The 23753-nt window shown below is 36.4% G+C and overlaps 1 protein-coding gene across 1 annotated transcript in view; it reads right to left on the bottom strand.

The window, feature by feature from the left end:
- Positions 1–21932, bottom strand: part of LOC130992794 (uncharacterized) — a 55479-nt gene extending 33547 nt beyond the window's left edge. The window contains 21 exon segments of the mRNA XM_057917542.1: positions 892–990; positions 1102–1198; positions 7029–7138; positions 7284–7487; positions 7588–7794; positions 7874–7994; positions 9060–9127; positions 10826–10921; positions 10997–11101; positions 11194–11509; positions 11603–11692; positions 12246–12416; positions 13152–13312; positions 13392–13580; positions 13657–13758; positions 15675–15792; positions 15893–15987; positions 16615–16665; positions 16754–16888; positions 18081–18184; positions 21651–21932. Of these exon segments, the coding sequence (XP_057773525.1) occupies positions 892–990; positions 1102–1198; positions 7029–7138; positions 7284–7487; positions 7588–7794; positions 7874–7994; positions 9060–9127; positions 10826–10921; positions 10997–11101; positions 11194–11509; positions 11603–11692; positions 12246–12416; positions 13152–13312; positions 13392–13580; positions 13657–13758; positions 15675–15792; positions 15893–15987; positions 16615–16665; positions 16754–16888; positions 18081–18184; positions 21651–21747 (2736 nt within the window). The 5' untranslated portion in view covers positions 21748–21932.
- Between the last annotated feature and the right edge of the window lie 1821 nt (positions 21933–23753).

Below are 23753 nucleotides of genomic sequence, written 5' to 3'. Positions count from 1 at the left end.
CTATACCATGTAGTCAATTATATTATCTCTAAGGTAGTTAACAGATAGAGTATGGGCATAACAACAAAGAACTTGAAGAAAAAATTATTAAAGATAGGAATAAACTGGATGTGAATTAGAAATGAACCACGAAGACTATTCCATCATCTTTGTAGCAAGTTAGGCATGATTATATCTATGCTCCAGCTTGCGGGTTAGTATTAGTTGAAAATGTATATATGGTAGAAACTGTATAAGCTTTGCGATCATGATTTTCTTTCGTAGAATATATTAAGTCTTTCTTGATACACATTAAAAAATGAATAGATAAATACACAAGCATATTTACTCAATCATGTCATTACACATGGTTTAACAGAATGAAACATACATCTATTTATTTCCAAAACATGAAGATTCTTTCTAGTAGAAGGATTCCCTACCTATAAGCCTGGTAACAAACTTGATAAAGATTGTTGCCAAGGTTTTGTCATTGTGACTTTAGAATGTCTAGTAAAAAATAATTGCAGAATGACAAAGTGCTTTCGTTTAAGACTATATTCATATCAGATTTTGTTAGAATTGCAGTTTTACCCTTAATTAGGGCTGTCAATAATTTTAAGTGACGCCTCATTCCTTTGTAATAATTCATCCATTAATAATAAATTAAAAAAAATTATATCCAAAGGAAGAGAATCAGTGCCCACTTCAGAAAATACAATATATTTGAATACATAAAAGTTTAGTTCATCCAAAATGGAACCATTACATTTTCCAGTAATTCCACCATCAACTAAATATCTACATTTGGAAGTTTTAAGAAACACAAATTTACATTGCAATTCCTTGCGAGAGACGGATGAATAAGGCACCCTTAACATTTAACAAAATAGAAGTGAGATAGAAGAGTACCGAGGCCCGATAAATAGCTCCTTGAAGATAGCTTTGCCAACTTTTCCTTGAGTTTTCAGAGTCGCAACGCAAAATCAGAGCACTTGCATCTTCTAAAACCTAGAGAAGTAAGATACTCATGAAAAACCAAAAGAGAACCACAAATCACAAAGTTCCATCAAAACATTACTAACTTCAATATGAAGCTGGCATATTATCCCATGGGACTACCTTCGAATAGGGGCGCTCGGCATCACAGACAGCCAACACGTGTTCCACATTACCAAGAAGATCAGCAGGAACTTGATATAAATGTTTACCTCGTAAGCTAGAATGACAAAATCACAGAACCAATCAACAATATAAATGTCAGATTTCTTGTATATTGTATGCAGACACTTCGTCAGCAGGCATTACAAAGTAACTGACATACTAAAGATAATGAATTGGCATCACAGCATTAAATTTAGTGTCATCCAGAAATTTAGATTCAGCTTGGGGCAGATATATAACATAAAGTGTCATCCTGAAATTTAGTCTGTACGTACTTTACCATGTTCATCCATATAACTACACTAAATTACATACTTTGGCATAGTCCTTTTCTCATCCCCACAACATTCCTTCAATATGTTTCAAAAAAATTAGATAAAGCTGTATCATTCTCACATTTAAACCTCTTCTCCACACACCATAAAAATAAATTTCAGTGTAAAATTACTTCAGCAAATAAACAAGAAAGCCACTGGTGGAGATATGAAATTTAAAAATAAATTCCCTTTGAGGTTAACCAAAAACCACAATCTACAGAAAGCTATTTTCATTTTTTGCTTCCCGGTATTTCCATTCATATATAATAGGGTATTTCCTTTACTGTCAATTTGCTTCAAATTAAGTACTAAAGTTGGTCAGACTAATAGAGGAGGGTCGCGGATGCACACGCCATGAATAGATTATTCAAGAAGGAACAATCAAGGGAACTAATTCAAGGGGAAAATATCAAGGGAGAATTGGGAGAACAATTCATCAGGCAAACATCAAGAAATATTGACACAAATTTTTATGTAAGCTAGCTCATCTCCTTACTAATTTCATACATCTATAACTAAGCCACCTTTATGCATAACAGGACAATAAATTGAATCATCTTGGCAGAGGAACATGACTATCAATCTTGACAGCTTGGGTGAGGAGCAAGAGTATCAATCTTGTTGGGGGGGAATGACCTTGTTATGAATAGTAATTAGTATCCCACATTGGTTTAGTGTTCCTAGTTGTGATAGTTCTCTTACATATAAATATGTACTCTTATCTCCAATATAAATACACCTTCCTACTTCTTCTTCTTCAATATGTTTTATATCTTTATTCTCTACATGGTATCAGAGCATGTTAGATACCTGATAATTTTTTCTACTGTACGTATTTATGAATAGTACTGTACGTATTTATGAATAGTTTTTTTTTTTTTCTCTATTCCTATAAGTATGCTCTGTGGTTGCAGCATTGTCTGATCTTCCACATCAGAAAATTTTTTTTCTTTGTTTTCCTTCATCTCTCCGGCCGTCCTTCTCTCCGGCTGGCACTACTATTGCTGCTCGGGTCTCCCCGTCGCACAGCCTCCCTCTCTAGCTTTTGTTTTCAGCCACCATTGCTGTCTATTCTCTATATAGGGTTTCAGTTTTCTAATCCTTTTACATCATGTCTGATTCAAAATCCGCTGCCCTAGGAACCACCATAAAATTGAATGGTTCCAATTATCTTCTCTGGTCTCGTGCCTTTCTATTGTTCTTAGGCTCTCAGAAAAAGAAAACACATGTTCTAAGTGATCCAGTTGCTTCTACGGATCTCAAATATGATGCCTGGAGTGCCGACGATTGTGCTGTCATGACTTGGCTTTTGAATAGTCTTGAAGACTCTGTTAGTAAGAATATCATGTTCTTAGAAACTGCTAAGGACATGTGGGATACATTACGGCAGATGTATTCCAATGACAAGAACGTATCTCGTGTCTTCGAGTTATATGAGAAACTTTTCTCTCATACTCAGTCTGGCCAATCAGTTAATGACTATTTCTCTACACTCAAAGGACTTGCTGATGAAATTCTTGTTTATCATCCACTATCCTGTTCTGTCACTCAGCGGGCCACACAGTGGGAAGAGTTCATGGTTGCCAAATTCTTATCAGGTTTGGATGCTGATCTCCGACCAGTTCGTGACAGCCTGTTATCAAGTGATAATGTTCCATCATTATCCAATGCCTTATCTCGTGTGTTGCGGGTTTCCACTGGTCGTACCGATGATGCTACTTCACCTAATTCTTCTGCCATGGCTGCTCGCGGTCAGAATTCTCATGTTAGTGCCTCTTTTTCGCCCTCCAGCCAGGCTATTCAGAATCAAAATTATGCTCACGGTCAAAGTTCTTACGGTGGTCGTGGTCGTGGCCGTAGTGGTGAACGAGGTCGTGGCCGAGGTCGCAGTTCTGATCGTTATTGTGAGTATTGCCACCGAACCAATCACACTTCTGAAAATTGTTGGAAAACCTTTGGCAAACCAGGTCGGGCTCATACAGTTGTTCCTGATCCTCAGTCTTCCTCCAGTGATGATACGGTCTCGCTCTCACGGGCTCAATACGACAAACTGATCCAATCCATCAATTTGTCATCTGGTACTGCTCCATCTACTAGTGCAGCATCTCCTATAGTTGCTTCCGCAGGTGCGTTTGCAGTGTCTCATGGTAAGTCTTGGTTGGTAGATTCTGGTGCCTCTGTCCATATTACTGGTACTAAATCTCTTTTGACATCTTTTACTCATTCATCCTTACCTTCTGTCCGTGTCGCTGATGGCACCTATTCTTCGGTGACGGGGAGTGGTGTTGTCCGTCCTACTCCTCAATTAACTCTTAACAATGTCATGTTTGCTTCTAAATTTCCCGTTAGCTTATTATCGGTTAGTCAACTTACCAAAACTCACAATTGCTCTGTCACTTTTTTTCCTACCTTTGTTACCTTTCAGGACCTGCAGACGAAGAAGACGATTGGTGGAGGACATGAGCGTGACGGGGTTTACTACTTGGATTCTGGTATTCCTGCACCTTCGCGTGCTCTCTCTGCCACCGTGACTCCATATCAGTGGCATTGTCGCCTTGGTCATCCGTCGCCGTCTAGTCTTCGCAGTTTAATTCCTACTTCGTCTGTTGAATTTCAATGTGAGTCTTGTGAGTTGGGCAAGCACCATCGCACATCTTTTCCTTCTAGAATTGATAAACGTAGTTCTTTTGCTTTTGAGCTTGTTCATTGTGATGTTTGGGGTCAGAGTCGAGTTGAGTCTAGAGGGGGTTTCAGATATTTTATGGTCTTGGTTGATGATTATTCGCGTATGACATGGGTGTATTTGCTCAAACAGAGAACTGGAGTCCCTGCTATACTAAACTCTTTTTATCATGAAATAAAAACTCAATATTCTGTCGATTTGCGTATTCTTCGCACTGATAATGCTCTTGAATTCACTCAAAAATCTATTTCATCTTTTTGTGATTCTCGTGGCATAATTCATCAAACTTCCTGCTCACATACTTCCCAACAAAATGGAGTTGCAGAACGAAAACACCGTCATATTTTGGATGTTGCTCGTACTCTTATGTCTCATATGCGGGTTCCTAAGTGGTTATGGGGTGATGCTGTTCTTACGGCATGTTTTCTCATTAATAGAATGCCTTCTAGTGTGCTTCATGGAGATATTCCTTTTTCGTATCTTCATCCTGACAAACCTCTTTACCCTGTCCCTCCTCGCATTTTTGGGTGTGTTTGTTTTGTTCATGATCTAAGTCCTGGGTTAGATAAGTTATCTCCTCGTTCTATTAAGTGTGTTTTTCTCGGGTATTCTAGAACACAGAAAGGGTATAGATGTCTTGACCCTCTTACCAAACGTCACTATGTCTGTGCCGATGTCACCTTCTTTGAATCTCTTCCATTTTTTCCTCATACTAGCACTACTTCTCAAAATAAGTTACACTCTGCTCCTTTGCCTATACCGGCGATAGTTTCTCCTCCTACTCAACCCTTACAAGTGTATACCCGTCGTCCTCGTCCCGCACCAGTTCCAGAGACTGTTGCTGAACCGGCCTCATGTTCTCCACCCGAGTTATCTTCTTTTGCAGATTCTGAGGATGACCAACCTGCTAACACAGATGACTTACCTATCGCTATACGCAAAGGTAAACGTACTTGTACCACTCGCCATCCAATGTCTAACTATGTCTCTTTTGCCTGTTTGAGTCTTTCTTTTCGGTCTTTTGCTCTTTCCCTTTTCTCTACAGTTATTCCAACTTCTTACCTTGAGGCACTCAAACATCCGCATTGGAAGGCTGCTATGGATGAGGAGATGTGTGCCCTTTTATCTCGTGGCACTTGGGTTCTAGCAACTGCTCCTGTTTCTGCTGTTATTGTTTCTTGTCGTTGGGTGTTCACTATCAAGTTTCTTGCTGATGGTACCATTGATCGGTACAAAGCCCGCCTTGTAGCAAAAGGTTTTACACAGACTTATGGTGTGGATTACTTTGAGACATTCTCTCCCACCGCTCGCTTGAACTCCATTCGCATCTTGTTCTCCTTGGCTGTTAATCTTTCTTGGCCTATGTATCAGCTTGATGTGAAGAATGCTTTTCTCTATGGCGATATATCTCCAACTGTTTATATGGAGCAACCTCCCGGGTATGTTGCTCAGGGGGAGGATTCTACTAAGGTGTGTTGTCTTAAGAAGGCTATTTATGGTCTTAAGCAAAGTCCGAAGGCATGGTTTGACAAGTTTAGCAGTGTTCTCAGCAAAATTGGGTTTAAGCAATGCAAGTCTGACCACTCTGTTTTTGTGCGCCATCAAGCCTCTGGAATTGTCATTCTCGTTGTCTATGTCGATGACATCCTTATATCTGGGAGTGATGTACAAGGAATTGCTGATACAAAGACATACTTGCAAGAACAATTCGTTATTAAGGATTTGGGACGTCCCAAGTACTTCTTGGGAATTGAAATTGCTCACAGCAAGTATGGAATTTCTCTGTCTCAGCAGAAGTATGCTACTGATTTACTTAAAGAAACCGGGTTGTTGGGAACGAAGCCGGTTGATACTCCTATGGATATTGACCCGAATGTCTGGGATGAGAGTGAAGATTTCTTGGAGGACAAAGCTAAGTACAGACGTCTTGTTGGGAAACTTATCTACTTGACAGTGACACGGCCTGATATTTCTTTTGCGGTTGGTTTGGTTAGTCGTTTCTTGGATAAGCCTAAACAAGTTCATTGGGAAGCTGCTATTCGAATTCTTCGATATATCAAGAAATCTCCGGGAAAAGGATTATTCTTTAAAAAAAATGGTCATCTAAAAATTGAAGGGTACTCTGATGCTGATTATGCTGGCTCTAAAATTGATCGGAAATCGACATCTGGATACTGTACTTACTTGGGTGGAAATTTGATAACTTGGAGGAGCAAGAAACAACAAACAGTTGCTAGATCTTCAGCCGAGGCTGAGTATAGAGCTATGGCTCATACTGCAACTGAGATGATTGGTGTGAAGAATCTGCTTGGGGAATTAGGATTCACTTTCAATGAACCGTTACCCATGCACTGTGATAACCAAGCAGCTATTTACATTGCTAACAATCCAGTTTTTCATGAACGGACTAAACATATTGAGGTTGACTGCCATTTCATTCGTGAGTGTGTATTGAACCAAACTATTTCTACTCCGTTCACTTCTTCGTCAGATCAAATTGCTGATATCTTCACTAAACCGTTGGGAGGCAAGCGTTTCTCTGAGTTGTGTATCAAGTTGGATATGATTAACATATATGCTCCAGCTTGAGGGGGAGTGTTATGAATAGTAATTAGTATCCCACATTGGTTTAGTGTTCCTAGTTGTGATAGTTCTCTTACATATAAATATGTACTCTTATCTCCAATATAAATACACCTTCCTACTTCTTCTTCTTCAATATGTTTTATATCTTTATTCTCTACAGACCTTTTTGTTACAGATCCTTCATATGAGTAAGAATATGACTTCTTTCTTGAGCTATAAACTCCATGATCAACTCTAGGATTTTTTTTTATCAGCAAACAAAATCAGCTAAAAGTATTATCAACTTGTCGAGTCCAAACCTGAAGTATTGTTCATAGTTTCTTGATTCAGGACTTTCTAGCATATAAAGAAATGGCCCAACTATACAAAAATATCTGCGCTGCCAAACAGCTTCTCTACCTCCAACGCCCTGAAAACAAATTGCTGGAATGAGGAAAAAATGAATGAAAACAATAGTACAAATTATACAATGAAATATTCATGTCGAAGCTAAAATAAAAAGTCTTTTTTTTAAAGAAAAAAAGGTCATTTGGACGAAAAGAAAATAGAATAACCTTTCGCGCAAGATGATAATGCCAGCCCACATAATCAGCTTCATCCCAAGGACGAACTAGAGCTGAATGGTCTGCATCCTCCCCTTGAAAGATCTTAACTACTTGCATTAGACGATGATAGCGTGATGGAGAAAAGTGAAACCCAATGGAGGGCAGCCTCATAGCAAGTCGTGTTGATGGAAGGGATACAACTTGTGATCTAATCTGGAAAGTCAAAATGAAGATGCAACATAAACAGTTGCCAGTTCATCCAATTGTATGAATACTTAAATTTAATTTCAAAACATAGTTTAAATTCTTTCACCTGCTGAAGCTTTAAAAATACTCCACACTTGTCGATAACTGGCAGGAAACTGATAAAGCTACTGCTAGACAAAACATCGGTTCTATTTGGCATAGATAGGCTCCAGCTATAATCACCATCAACCAGGAAAGCTGATACATCTCTCAAGACCAGATTGAATTGGGTATACATGTTCATCTCTTCAGGTGAAGTATATTCAGCATCGTCCTGAACATACAGCTCTCAAGCTAAACAAATCATTACTTCAAGAGTTAGTCGAACCAAACCCAAGGCTTGGGAAACTAACCTGAGAACGAATCACTAACTTTCCCAGGTCAATCAGGAGCTTTGTAGGGTGGACACTATCAGGATAGAAGTCAGTAGGAATAGTAATCTTGGGTGCTGCAATATCTAAATCCAAGTGAAACCTGAACCAAACAAATATTATCAATTAGCCTAAACAAAAATAAAACTCAAGAAAATACCTGTACTATCATTCAATGTTTTATCAGCTTGGAATATTTCTTAGAATAGTTTAGCCTAAGAACCAGATGGAAAATAGGATTTCGGAAGGAGGATATCCACTAAATGTGCCAAGAAGTTTTAGCATCTAGATTTAACTGAAAACAATTAAGATGTACTCATGTTGGCCAATATTTTATAGTTTTTTTGGCATTCTATTTATAATTAGCTTACTAAACCAAAACCAAATTGTAAACTTGACACACTGCACAAGTCCTTACCTCGACAAATGGCCGAGGTCAAATAAACAAAAAAAAAACGGCACGTAAATATATATTTCTAGACTTTTAATATCATATCTTATAATTCACAAACGATAGCTCAAGTCCAATGACTCCAATCAAGATTCACAAAGCCTAATAAGAGAATTTTTTAAGGAATTTCAAGTAGCAGAAAATTCAAGCCATAGTGATCTATCACATTTTCATTATGTTTCGGAATATCACATGATTTCGAAAAATACTGTTGCTCCACTCCAGGTTCAACCTCTTTTTCAATGTTTAGAAAGCCTCCCTCTTATTTCTCACTGCGGACTGAACAAGAACAAGTATCGGTATTTCCAGAACGTGGATATCGGTAGACAAAAGCTATTATCTTATAACTTAAAAGCATGAAGAGGTAGGAACTTTATTAAAGCTTGAACCTCAGAACTCAAATGTCTAAAATTATATGAAATTATAGACTTATAGTTCTTCCACTTCACCAATGTAATAGTACTTAAAAAACTTTATCACATAATATTCTCCAATGAAATATTTGCACCAACTAGAGCCAACTGCTGATGTCAAGCAGATAAGTATTGTCTGCAACAACCAACTTAGAGTTGCATCCTTGGATTTTGAGCCCAGTGATGTCCTCAAACCTAAGGGCTAAACAAGGCCTACAGCTTGCTAATATTCAAAGCTTTACCATCATCAATTTCCAGTTATTTGGCAACAACTACTCTGTAATTTCAAATTAATGAAAAGAACCTGATGCGCTCCTTCAATGCCCTGTTCATTTGCTTGGTCGCTGTGCGCTTCACTTCATCAATTGTCATCTGCAAGGAGAATATAGTAACATAAGAGATCGGAAAAAAAAAAGTATACATATCCTTCAGATAAACTGCTCCAGATAGCAAGGTAAACATACAAATAAGAATAATGATAAAAGGTCATGTTAAGTACATTATTACTTCTTTTTAAGAGAAGTTAAGAGCATTATTACTGCAGGATACATAATAATAGGAAACTATCAAGGAATATTCCTACTAAAACATTGATGTCCATTTGAATTTGTTACATATAATTGGTCAGTTTTGCTGATAAAATATTGATTTGTTCAAAATAGCAAGGAACCTATTAGGTGTTGGGTCTGACATGAAAGCTAGATGACAGAAACCCAGTAATTAAACATGGACAACTTCTCAGTCACCAATACCCAGACAATAGTTAGATGTAGAAGATTTGATCTTACGAATCAAAGCTGCATCTACAACTTAAGAGAAAAGTGAAACTTGTCTACTGGAAATATCAGAAACAAATACTCCCTCCGTCCACCAATTCGTGTCCTAGGGAAAGGGGCACGGGTTATAAGAAAAAGTGTATTTTTATTTGTTGAGTGGAGAAGGGGGCACGACTTTTAAGAAAAAGTAATTTATTTGTTAAGGAAATAGTTATTAAAAATAAATAGGACACAGAATTGGTGGACGGAGGGAGTAATAATTTCTGTTGGATACGGAGAAGGGTTCTCCATAGAAGGGGTTAAAAATGTAAGCATTTCGGTAAGCAGTCAATACTTTGAAATATCTACTTCGGTAAGCATAAATATTGACCATTGACATAAATAAGATTTACGGAGGCTGTTTCTTCAATATCTAATCATAATTATCAAGAACAAATTGCCAGGATCTTATTCACGAGCTTAAATTCATCACCAAATTTAATACATCAAGAACAGCACTACTGGAAGATCTGACCTACAACAATGTCCTCAATAACTATTGACATTGCGAACTTGGAAGATAGGCCTACAAAAATGACCTCGACAACTATCTTATGTATGTGTCTGCGATACAGTATATGTATCCAAAGTTAAGATCATTAAATATCAGTCCACAATCGTAGATACACTTCTATTCACATTTGTACAATGAAATATATAGAACCATTTTTTGGTTGTTTTCTTTTTTTTTTTTTTTTGGGGGGGGGGGGGGGGAGAGGGGAAAACTTCATTACCTAGCACAGACACTGAAAGTAAAATTGGATGAGGAATCTGAAATTTAACAGAAACAATTAACATAGTATCTTATGATCAAAATATATAGCTAATCAGCTGAAGACAAGTAAGCATCGAAACTCCACAGTCTTTCAACTGTTCACAAGCCTTTAGGAGAGAAGCACATGGAGATTTTCCACAAGCAAAATAATAAAATAATAATACTAATACATAAATAAATAAATATAGTAACTACCAGAAACAGAGAAAGTCTCCATCATTCTACCTAACTCACTATGAGTTTACTAGTGAGAATATACTAGTATCAGTGTGTGCCGTGAAACTGTGAATTAACTCTTCCAGCCCTTTGCCCTGGTGCATTGTGAATTTGAGAATTACAAGTGCATTATATGCTCTTTGCCAAGCAATCTAGTACGTCCAAACTAGTACCAATCCCAAGTTACTCAAACCCAAATACCATGACTAAAGTGACCTCTAAAAGTGAAGAAAACCATGAGTTCACAGCTCGAAGGTTACAAACCTGCACTGCAGAAGCAGTTTCCTGGACCAGAGTCTGACTTACAGTAGCAGTACTTTGAAAAAAGTCAATGATTTGATTGATGGAGTCCTTCAAATACTGAACCAAGTAAAAAGTTCGCATCAAAGTCATATTGAGATGATGATAGATGATTAAAACAAACTGACATCTTACAGTCACATAACAAGGTGATGCTTTAGCAACCAGACTCCAGTCGATATCTCCATCAAGAGGTTTATAGCTAAAGAGAGCAACTAATGAATCGGACTCACTTTCACTCTGCAAAGTTGAATTAGATGGTATGGAGTTACAAAACCAAGACGATATATACAATATGTAGCACACAAATACATTAGAAAAATCCATCATGCCTGAGCAAGAAGACCATTCGGGGAGAGTAATCTGTATGATCCCAATTTTATATCAACAATTTTCGTCTCCGGATAAAGCTTTATGCAAGACTCAAGATTATCACATGATAAGTCAGCAAGGCACTCCTCAGAGTCCATCAACTTTGATGCATTGTGTTTCATAAAAAGCTTCAAGAACATATTTGGTCTTCCCTTGTCATGGGTTGATAACTGTTCCTCGTCAGCTTCCTTGTATCCAATAATATCATTCAATCTCTTCCAATCTTCTCCAGTGAGAACCCCTGGCTCATTTTCATCTTTGACAGGTTGATTGGTCCTGAGATAGTAGTAATTACATATGCATAAGGAAATATGCTGAGCTGATTAAATTCAGCGAACAGAAATAACAGCATATGAAAGACTTATTTACCATCCAAAAGACCACCATGATTTTTTTTCTCTTTGCTTTCTTATAAAGAGTTCTGATTCAGCTGATTGCACAAATTTATGGGCCAACATCCTGTTCAAAAATTAATGTAGTGATTACAAATAATGAAGGTTGGCGCCAGAGAGTGAATCAATCATAGAGTAAAATCCTTCTGGCAGAAACATCAATTCATTAAGCATCAATATATAAAAAGGTTAACCAATTAAATCATGTGTAATTTAACTGAAGACGCCAAACAAACTACATAATTTAACTTGTAGAAAACTAAGTACACTCTCTACTGAAAAAATGATGTTTTAGTACAGAAGCTATCTCAGATTTTCACGATCCTATTTCATAAAGAATTCTGCTTAGATTTTCAAATGCAGATGAAGATTAAGTAGTTCCATATTCTGCAGAGAAGTCTCCAGTCAATGAAGCCCAATCATTTATACATGTTGAAGCTCTACTACCAAGAATAATAAAATGAGATTTCTGATTCTGGACACTGGACAGAACTAAAGAAGAAGTCACAGTGAAGTAACCAAAGTGTAGTGAAAACACCCAGTGAAGTCACAGTGAAGTTCCATATTATGCATTAGCACAAGCTTCAGAGATCCATCCAGTGATCAAGTAATTTATATACCTCCATTGAAGAATGACTTCAATATCAAGTTCCCGATCAAGTTCCTCAATCTCTTCGTTGTCATCAATTACAGTACGTTCAAGATCCGACTTGAGTAGTGCAGCATAGAGCGAGATGTATTTCTTACGCAATTTAGCATATCGCAGGACTTGCTCCCATGGCAATTTCCCACTGCCAACAAATAGAGACAGATAACTTTTAACAAGTTCAAAACACAAGACGAGAGTGTAAAACTCACAACAACAACCATGGATGAGCTATCAAAGGATGTCTCGCAAAGTATATGACAAATTACAAGGTCTTTTTCAGCTTGAAAAACAGGACATCAGCTCTAAACCTCGTTACTCATGCTGGGGGGAGGACGAAGTTTAAGTCATTAAATTCCACTAATTCATTCGCTCTTTCACTAGGACAACAGGAAAAAAACTCAGGAATCTACCCCATAATGAACAATTAGCACCAGATAAAAAGTGTATTTTGAATACATATATCGCAACTTAATATATGTAACGCATTTAAGTTTTCTTCAACAAGTTATGAGCCTATGGTAATATGCTTAGAATAAATTCAGGGTGTACTGATATTTTATTCAGCATAAGTATGTGGATATCAAAATTATGATCTGTAATCAATTCTAGTAACACCAATATCCAAGTCCAACCCCACCACACTCAACAACTTCATAACTTCCTGTCCAACGTCTATCTTGCCGGGTAATACTTGAAATCTCATCGTTTTACTGTTCTACACGGTTCGCCTAGAATAACAGTTCTGGAGTTTCGCTTGATTGTTGGCCAGGTTTTATCCTTCAGCAACAGAAAATCACTACACAGTCACAACTAGACAGTTCTATTTGCACATTCAGACAAAATTACAACATCTGCATCATATTAAACGAGCCTAAACCTGGCTTTCTTCATTTGTTCTGAAGTTGCTTTGCAGGCAAACTTCCACCATGATCTTGGATCAGTTTTTACAGAAACACGTGGACGATAATGAGCATATTTTAGTCTCTGATTGAAGGCTGTGAAATTATCAGCTAATTTCAACAAATCACGGTAACCATTCTGCCATTGAATATAAAATAATTAGTAACAGGGTGAAAGTGAGGATAATTATGTTTATGTGAAAACTTTATGTACCAACCTTTGACAAGCAAAGGGTCACATCGTCAAGTTTCACATCAGCATTCTGCAGTGCTTGATCTTTCTTTGTGGAAGCATCCGAGCGGTCTTTTGAATACTTGGCACTTCCACTTACTGGTTGCAAAACATAGGAGTGCTTTTCCTGATTACTCGCTGCAGGTTTTCCATCCTTTGTCCCAAACTTGAAAATCTAGAAATCGACAGATTAGATAGGAGTCACAAATAAATAAAATACAGCAATAAGCATTCAGGAAATCATAAAATACCTGTTCCCACTCAGACGGTAGCAAATCCTCCCATGATTTTCCGATATACCATGGACTGATATCAGAATCCATATAAATAGCCATTCTTTCCAGTTTTACAGACTAAAGTTGCAAACAATGATGTATTAGTTGAAAAGGAGCGAAATAGGGGAAACAAGCATAGCAGTTTATAAATTAGCTTCAAAAAGGCCTTTGACACCTAGCCTGACTATTTCAACAAGCCGAAGCCTTGCATATAGAATACAAAATTTAACATCATAACCGCTTGACAATTGAAAGTTCTGTATACATAATTAATGGTTAAGTAGTTTAAGGCCCAAACTTTGGAGCCTTTTCCAAAAATGACATGAACTTCTGTTTATTTTTTTCAAACCCTCGAACTTTGTCAATTTTTGCCCGCAACCGAGAATCCGGCATCTGAAAGTTGAATCAGCTCACTGGATGCTTGCATGGAATATACAATAAACGAGGTGGAAACTAAATTGGCTTTATAATTGCACCCTTGCATTTCAAATGTTACTGCACTCATTGATTGTATATTTTACGCAAAAAAGGCTCCAACATTCATGCCGTAAACTATAATTAACCCTATAAACAACACCAACATGCATATCATGAATATGCATTCACATAAAAATAAAACAAATAATTGCATGACTATATATTTCAGATAGCAATTCAGCATTTTTTATCAAAAATCCTTAAAGCTAAACTTAAGTATCAAAATCATTTGAGAATCACTAAGTTGAAATAACTACGCTATCTACACAATGTAAGACATATATTAAACGAAAAAAGAATGCAACTAAATGATCACTAAGTCTGAGAAAACAAAGAGCGCAAGACAGCTATTATAGCTAATCCTGAAAAAGCTAAAATAACTACATCTTCTCGGCCACATCTCTCGTCAAAGAAATGGCTCCTAGGTCCTTCTAATTCTAAATTCAACTATCAGTCACGAAGTAAAATTGAAAATATCTAGCATTTATTTTTTAATAATTGCAATTATCACATTGGGTTATATGTATAAAATATGTACATCATCTTATAGAGTAATATTGACATAATATCACAGATAGCAATATGTTAGTATGTATTTGACATAATAATTCTTCTTAAATATACCAAATTTTACTAATGAAATAAAATCTATATTATAGAACAAATAAGGAATGAGATGTCAGATCAATTACAAAACAGAAAAACTCCAAGTAACGTCCATGAGGCTCTCCAAAGTTGTAAGTCCACATTGCTATTTTGATATTCACTCTCTCATATACATCCTCCAGAGATTCTTCAACATCGTTGAAATTTCTCCTGACCAACAGAATACATGGGAAGTGATCCTCCATATAATCTGCTTCTTTTGCTTATACCATAATTCAAACCCAACAAATATAGACTTCTACAAGAACTAAGCATCATGAGTTTGAACTTATTTAACAGGTCCAAAGAGTTGCTACTTTACCTAGGATTAGGCAATGATCAGACTATTACACTAATGTAATATTCTATCATGATATAACAAATGTTCAGAACTACGATAATGGCTTAAGTATCCTCACCATGACTATAATATATTGTAACTGTTACTGTTATTTTGCAGGAGGCATTCCATTGTTGGAATATCGAATTCATTAGAACCTTTAGCACTCATGCCCAACAAAACATGTATATCTGACCTATGAGATTTCTGCAATTATATTTAAATCTCTAATTATAATCATCAATCAACTCGACTACTTCTGCTATTAAAAGATAGCCTTGTTCTCTCAATTTTCAGCAATCCATACTGTTAACCTTTGTGAGAAACAAGAAAATAGGAGACAAAGCATATGCGAACTTATGTTTACAAAAGCAGTCAGAGGACAATGCACGTACTAAGATCACCATCAGCTAAAATTTCATGCAAGATGAGATAATATCCTTAAACAAAAAATATAAGATCAAAGCCAAAATAATTAAATGGAAAAAAGATAAGCGTGCTATGCTTCATTAGGACATTGGAGTAATTAAACCTTCTGGATTCTCTCCAATGCACCTCCGGTAACAAAAGTCTCCTCCCCTTTATCATTCACTGTGAACGCTGAGAGTTTATCTAAGGTCACACCAGCTGCAAATGGATGCCCTGGGTTACTGGAAAAAAATTTGCATGAGTGCCCAGTCAGAGATCATAGGAGAGGGGGAAGGGTGAGAGACACTAAGGGAGAGCTGAAGCCATCCAACACTTAAGTACCTCTCAAGATCTTCATATCTGATATGAATATTTGATATGGAAAGCTTTAGATTCCCGATAACTGTATTGATTAAAGATCCAAGCCAAGATTTATTCTTGGGATAAGAACAAACAAAGAAAGAAAAGGTGGTCAAGTTATGGTCTAAATACTTCAAGAAAAGGACTCTGATGATATTATACAGGTATTTTGAAACATGATAATCAGTGGTTGTCACAATGAAAACATATACAAGACCCAAAAATGAATATATATCATACAGCCTAAAAGGAAAAGATACAAGCAACACATCGATTACAAGGCCTAAAACAGATACCCCAAACATTTTTTCAAACAAGAATCCAGACATGATTCAGAAACGATACTCTTATCTTTTGAGGTGTGAGTGGCATTAGAATTATTATTAATAATAATAATAATTAATTTTACATAAACATACATATAAGTGTATCTATAATTCATAAAAAAAAAATCATAATTGATATGACTATTATTTTACAATTAATTAAATGGAGCGTCTTGCTAGACCTAGAAAGCTCAAATACGCAATATTATTATTTGTGCATGTGTATAGCATGAGTACTACTCTAGTAGTCACACATGTAATAATAGTCAGTATTGCAAGAGAGCCCCTAAGTTAAGTTGTGAAAAATGGCACATACTAAAGGTCCATGATATCTTTAGTTTATAGTTCATGTGCAACTAAATAAAATTCAAGTCATACCATTTCCATATTCAGCTGTTGTTGACTCTCCACCAGCTTCTTTTCCAATTCCTGTTCAAAGATATTTATAATTTATAAATTATAATACATGAATACTACAAGAAGAAATGCAAACAAAGAATCAGAATGCAATTCTTACTCGTATACGACTCTTCTTAACTTCTTGGACAGCATCCTCGCTAGATCCCTCAACCATGGTTGAAGGCTCAGCTAATAAAAAAATGCGATCTAGAGAAACTAAAACAGGGTCTTGCCCAAGCCTGCTCCATGGAACCTGTTCATAAAGGATCAGAAACATTAAAAATGAACATGAATGAAACTAGTCCACAAAAAAATCCGTACTGTAAGTGCCAATATTCTAGAATAGATTAGCTTTTCCTGTATATATACAAGTACAAACTAGTTGATGAATTCACAAATATTTTTACTCCAATACATGTTTCCTACATGGTTTAACAAGAGGCAATCCTAACATAACCCCAAGTCCACCTCCTTATACTATCAAATACCTTCCACCAACCTCAACTGCTATAACAAGCCCAAGACAGAGCAAAGATCAGACAGGATACAATTAATATACAAATTCCAATTCATTTAATGAGAATATGAGGAGAGAAAGCGATATGGTTGATCGTGAGCTATAGAAATATGATATAATTTTGGAAAAGCTCATAAAGGAAACATCCGCTCCTTCCTATCCTATTGCTAACCCCAAAAATTGAAGGAAAGCTGGATTGACTCTAGAAATATATTTTCATAGACTCCTACCATAGATGAAGTAATCAAAACCCACATCCCATCTATTTCATGCATACCATACTTGTTAACCATAACCCTTCTTCAGATGAACTTGCATTCGCTGCTCCACCTCCAGCACCACTTACCTAAAGTGCCCATTTTCTCAAACAAACATTACCAATGACCAATCCCCCACCTTTATATGTCTAGAAATAAACTCCCATAGACTAATGAATCCTTTTGAAGCAAATATCCACATTGGGTTATTTGAGAATGGAATTGGTTTCAGTTTCCATCCTTCCAATGATTTCACATCAGTTAGCAGAGACAGGAGCACCAAGGTCAGAATGAAAACAACTGTTGATACTATCTCATAAAAAGTACATCATTATTTTCTCGATAAAATCTGCAACTACTTTGGGGATCCTAAAGACTTAAAATGTGCAGGTATAGCATATATGACTAAAAAGTGAAGTCAACTTGCTCACTAAAGTAACATTTCGAAAAGAAAAAAAAAATCTACAATTGGTTCTCGAAAGGAGAACTTTAATGGCTTGTCCCAAAGTACAATTCAAAACATATAAATGGTTCCATAATTCCTAATGACAAATCAAATACAGTTTAAATAAAATAGACCAAATAATCAACAACGCAAATAACATATCAAACTAATTGAAGTAGAAGAATGACTTCTTCAAACAAGGAAAACCACCAACTATGACACATACCTTAAGCTTCACTGATCCAAGAAACCCAGCCTTAACCTTCACTGGTAATTTTAATGCATTGAGAGCCTCTGGCTTCAGTTCCATATTGGTAAGTTCTACATCACCTGTTGAATATTCAAACTATTAAGTACAGAGTACTAATATTCTTAATTCTAATAACTAAATGCAAAATTTTTTATTCTAATAGAATTAATAATCAATAACTTCAGAAATATGCATCATAAACAGGTTAGCATCAAAATTTTGTTCCAGATTCATGGTACACATTTAATGCTTCCAAATATACGTTAAACTCCACATTCACAAAGACATCCTTGTAACTCTTTTATACTTGAAATCCACATTGCTCACTTGATCTTCAACCTCTCCCATAAATCCTTCGAGGACTCCGCAACATCCTTAAAGATCCCCTTATTTGTTTCTAGCCAAATGAATCAACATAGTGTGTCAAACTATCCTTCATGTTTGCCCTCTCTTGCCAATAATAGCCCAGCCTATAAAAGAACAGACTCCTACACGAACTTAGGGTGATTCACAAAAGATCAAATTCATTTGAAACTCTTACTCTCAACTAGTAAGTAAACGAGCAACGTATGAAATCCTGATCCCCTCCCCCAACCCTGATCAACCTTGCCCTCACTAACTATCCAAGCAAATTACAAAGTTCATCAAGTTCGATGTCTCATAACAGACAATACTAAACTTTCAAGGTAATGGAATGTGAAAAATTAACAAGCAGCTAAGTGCATGATGAAACAATGAGATATGGCAAAGCGAAGAAAGACTCTACAAAAGTAAATTCCTCTTGCATTTATTTTCCCAAAACCTCATTGTATTCCCCTCCTTAAAAAGATTCAGACCTTCCCAGGTACAAAAACATTACAAACAGATTCGGAGAAAGGAAAAAATGGGTAAGAATGTTCAGTAGTAACGGATTTCAGGAAGGAATGACAAGAAATGCATTACATGTGTCCCAAACACACCTACTAACATCGTATTCATTCTCTACAATGTTTACTCCTTCCCAAATCCTTGAAAGATTGCAACAATATTGCATTTCAGACTCTTTTAGATTGAGGAGAAAATGGAGATCTTAAGAAATGGAGGAACGAGATGAGTAAGGAATCGAGGGAAGCAAGAAGTAATGGATTATTGATGCCTTAAAGTGACACTATAGCAAAGGGAACAAAGTTTCCAGAGCTTCATCACCTACCTAGACATTCTTCATAAATCTAATTTTAATACGACTTCTTGCTTGGACCATAAAGAAATGGCAAACATATAGATAAACTCTAGATATACGTTTCCATGGACTTCTCAAAGAGTACTATAACAGAGAGGTCCGCACCCCATTTACCTTTTTTGCTTTTAATTGTCCTATAAGAAAAGGAGTCCGTCCTTTGAAACACCATCGACACTTAGAGAGCTAAATTCCAATACCAGGACCTGATAGCAGTGCCAGAGGATTTATGGATAAAGACTTTCCAAAAGGATTTATTTTATTTTATAAGTTGCTACATTATTTATTAGTTGTGAGATATTATTTTGAAAAAAGGCTTTTGTTTGGGTTCCAAGTTATTTATTTGGGCCTCAAGGATTTAGGAGTTTAAATAGTCGTTATGAATTAGGTTAGGTATCTTTGGATCATTATTGAGTTAGAATGGCTTTGCTGTGATAGGATTATTCCTATGTTCCATGAGAGATGAGGTTTTTTCTTTTCGTGATTCAGTTATTTGATTTATGTTCATAATACTACCTTAACTCTATCAAGACCTCCAACTTCTTTTGGCCTGGAAACAACTTCCCAAGGGACAAGCTAATTGTGGCTTTCCCTATTTGTGCCATCCCCTCAAGAAATCCCTCATCTTCTCTCCACAGGCTTGCATAATTTCAGCTCCGAGTAAAGATGAGTAATGCATCAGAAAGGAGCTTAAAACACATTGAATCCATTGTCAGATGCCCCCAACAAGAAAGTTCTCTTCTAGCCAGACAACTTCCTAAAAAATTGCATAAAGCTCGTTCTGGAAAGGAAATGTTCATGGGGTTGCCACACAAAGAGACTACTATATCAAATGGGTCATTCTTCCACAACACACGCAACCAAACTAGCCAAGTTGTTGGTTGTGTTCTCCTTTAGATAATGACCAATATGACGATTTTACCAATGTTAACCCATAGGCTCAAAATGCAGCAAAAAAGATTCCACAATCTCAGATGGTCATACTAAATTTGTCTCATTATCATTTAGTAAAACATAGTATCATATGTAATATGTCAACCACAGACGGGAGTCTCCAACCTTGCCCTTACTCACTACAAGTCCATTTATAAGTGTAAGCTTACCTTGTCAATCATCTGCTCAAATATGTAAAATACTGAAGGACTTCCTACCAATCTATAAAAATGTATAGGATATACTAAGAAATAGTAGGTCCAGTTACCATTTATATTTTTAAAGACTATAGAAAAATATATTGAACCAGAGATGGAAGAAATGAAAGAAATAGAGAAAAGGGAGAGGGAAGGACTATGTTGATTACCTCATCTCAAAGCTGAAGGTAGAGAGAAGTATCATATTTTTTGTAAGAAAGAAAGTATTTATAATTATTGTAAAGTAGATAAGAAGCTTTAGTGCAAACGGGAACAAGACATCCACACAACTACATCATAAAGCGCCTAATCTTACAACATAAAATGCCAATCACAAACAATGACACCGACAAAAACATTGTATGCCTTCTTTGAAGATTTAGTGTAATAATCAAAGAGAAAGGTAACTAGAAAGACATGATATAGCATATAGGTCTTCAGACTGACTCCTACATGAGAAAACTAGTTTGTTGAACCAACATGTGAGAAGGGTCATTGTAAAAACTCGCACATGAGCAACTTACTCAACAACCAAATCCATTTAACTTAGCTTCATGGAATTACCAGACATAAGGCTTACTTCCTGTTGAAGCTTAAGTTTTCCCCAGTCTCAGATTTTCTGTTAACCTCAACTATATTGGTACTAGACCTAATTGTCCTGAATCAAAAAATGACTACATGTTTTAAACACAATGATGATTTGGCCCAAATATCTAAAAGAAAGAAAGAATGAAGCAAATATTGTACTCACAAAAGTAAATACTTAGCAAATAGAAACTTATCATCCGATCAATGCAATCAAACCGGAAAACCAATAAAGCCATTCAGTTTTAACAAGTCAACGAAAAAACATTTCAAGTTAACACAAAACAGACGTGAGAAAAATAACGCGAAGAAAAAAAAATAAGAGAATAGAAATAAGCAAATGCCATATCCGAGGATTAATTACAGTTACAGTAGTCAGAAAATATTAAGAAGAGAGAAGAAACTTTAATTTTGCCAATGGAAGCATCTCAAGCAAAACAATTCAACAAACAAAACACGTGATCACGGATTTGCACTGAAACCAAATTGAACATTCAAAGCGGAAAACAATAAAAGCAACTAGTTCACCTTTCCAAACGGTGTACAAAATGCAGAGTAGCAGCCAAAAAAAAAAAAATCAGGTGTAAGGGGAATCATAGAGAGAAAATTGATGACCTTGCCAGACACTGATCTTGAGAGCCTCTTTGTTGAGTCCTCGGACATAGTTGCCCAAATACCTCTGCAACAGATACGCTACCTGATCCTCCAACATCTTTCAAATTTCCCAAAATCTAAGCAGGCAAGTATGATCACATACTCTTAAATCCTATACCCTGATTCGAGTAGTTGAAGAGAACGAGGTGTGTGTGAAGAGAGAGAGAGAGCGAGAGAAAGCTTCTTTGCTTTTGAGCAGAGGAAGCCACGCACGTTACTTGCAATGCAATAAGAAAAGATCGAGACCCGTCTTTCGATACTTCGATTTGGATATTTTTGTTTGCATAACCGACGTGCTTTTACTTCCATGGATCACAAGTGTAAATCAAATATGCGCTTTTAACTCAAAATATTTTTATTCCTGCTTTGTATTTTCTGCGTCTCATTATAAATATCTCATTATTTTTAGACAAAAAAAATTAAAAAATATATAATTAATAGTTAAAATTAGTTGATAAATATTATTTAAATATTAAATAAAAAAATATATCGTCAAAAAGGAATACGATATTTGTAATTGGACATCTCATTATAGAAAGTGAGACATTTGTAATTAGATTGAAAGAGTATAAAAATAAAATAGTTTGTAATTATTAGAGCACCCAAGTGTAAATCAAAAGCTTTTAACTCAAAATATTCTTATCGAATCATAGTTTGTAAATATTAGAGTTGGTAAAATCGATTCGATTCAATAGTTTATAAATATTAGAACTGACAAAATCAGGTCGGCTTATAGTTTGTAAATATTAGAGTTGGCAAAATCGATCTGGCCCAATAAACCGATTCGACCCGTCCAAATTTAGGGTTGAATTGGCCTCGATAAAATAAAAGTTCGAAAAAAATCGAGTCTAAAAAGTCCAACCGAGCTTTGGGGCTAAAAGGCCAAAGTTTTTGGGTTTTTTGGTCAACCCAATTTTTTTAATTAGTTGTGTGCAACATGTTACACCATGTAATAAGATCGTCTACAGCTCTGACCCAGAACTTGCACATCCCGTGACATGGGACTGGGGCTTCCACCTCTCCAAGCGCACAATATGTTCTCTCCAATCATTGCTTCCCGATCAATCCTCATGGATCATCAAATTGGATCGGGACAATTCGGTGAAAATGCATCTTCTCAACCCCGTTAGATCGATCTTAATTCAAGTCCTTCCCGAGCGCCTTCCCAAAGCTCTTCAATTTTTTCAACATTAAGGTTAGATAACTGGGGGAGCAATACCCTCTGCAGTATATCAATTTCAGGCCAAACAGCAAGTTCAATTGGGGAGGTTGGTAATCTATACATCGGAAAAGTCGTTGTGTTGAACAATGGCAGCAGCGGCGGATTCGTACTCTTGACAATTCACATTTTTGGTAAATTGGTGGTGTACAAGTCATGTGACGAAAGATGGAGGCTCATTGATGATTTGCCCTCACCAAGCGTTGTAAGATACTTTAGGAGGGAAATTCTACGTAGTCGATAACATTGATCGAATTGTTGTTGTCAACACTGCGAATTTGAATGTGAGTGTTGCTGCGAATTCATTTTCAGTGGTGACAAAAGGTTTTAGTTACTTAGAGCAACTCCTGGGAAATAGCGGTTGACGCTATTTAAGCGGAGGAGACTCCTCTAACAATGCACGACACTTTACTGTAAATTGAAGGGATTAAACAATGCACAGCTTCATATAGCGCGTGTTGGGAACCTTGTGGAATATCCTAACCCTTGTTTTGATGATACCAAAATTCATAGGACTTATTTGTAATAGACTAGAATCGTTTTGAACTCAAGTGTTAGAGTTCGTTTCTAGTTTAGTTGCGGTGTCGAAAACTGAAGACTGAAGACTGAAGACTGAAGACTGAAGAACGAAGACTGAAGACTGAAGACTGCAGATACCAACTGAAGTATCAGTTGAATAATCAGTTGAAGACTGATTATTTAATGCGCGCAATGGACTGATACTAAAGTCAAGTATCAGTTGAACATTCCTCCTAGGACTGATCTTCCAACGTTCAGAGGAATCCACGTACGCACAAGTACAGCCGCATTAAATGCAGAGATCTCAATATCTTATCTCTGCAGAG

Source organism: Salvia miltiorrhiza, chromosome 7 (assembly GCF_028751815.1).
Source record: "Salvia miltiorrhiza cultivar Shanhuang (shh) chromosome 7, IMPLAD_Smil_shh, whole genome shotgun sequence".
Classification (NCBI taxonomy): domain Eukaryota; kingdom Viridiplantae; phylum Streptophyta; class Magnoliopsida; order Lamiales; family Lamiaceae; genus Salvia; species Salvia miltiorrhiza.
Note: the sequence above shows the minus strand (reverse complement) of the source record. Positions and strands in the feature narration are given on the sequence as shown.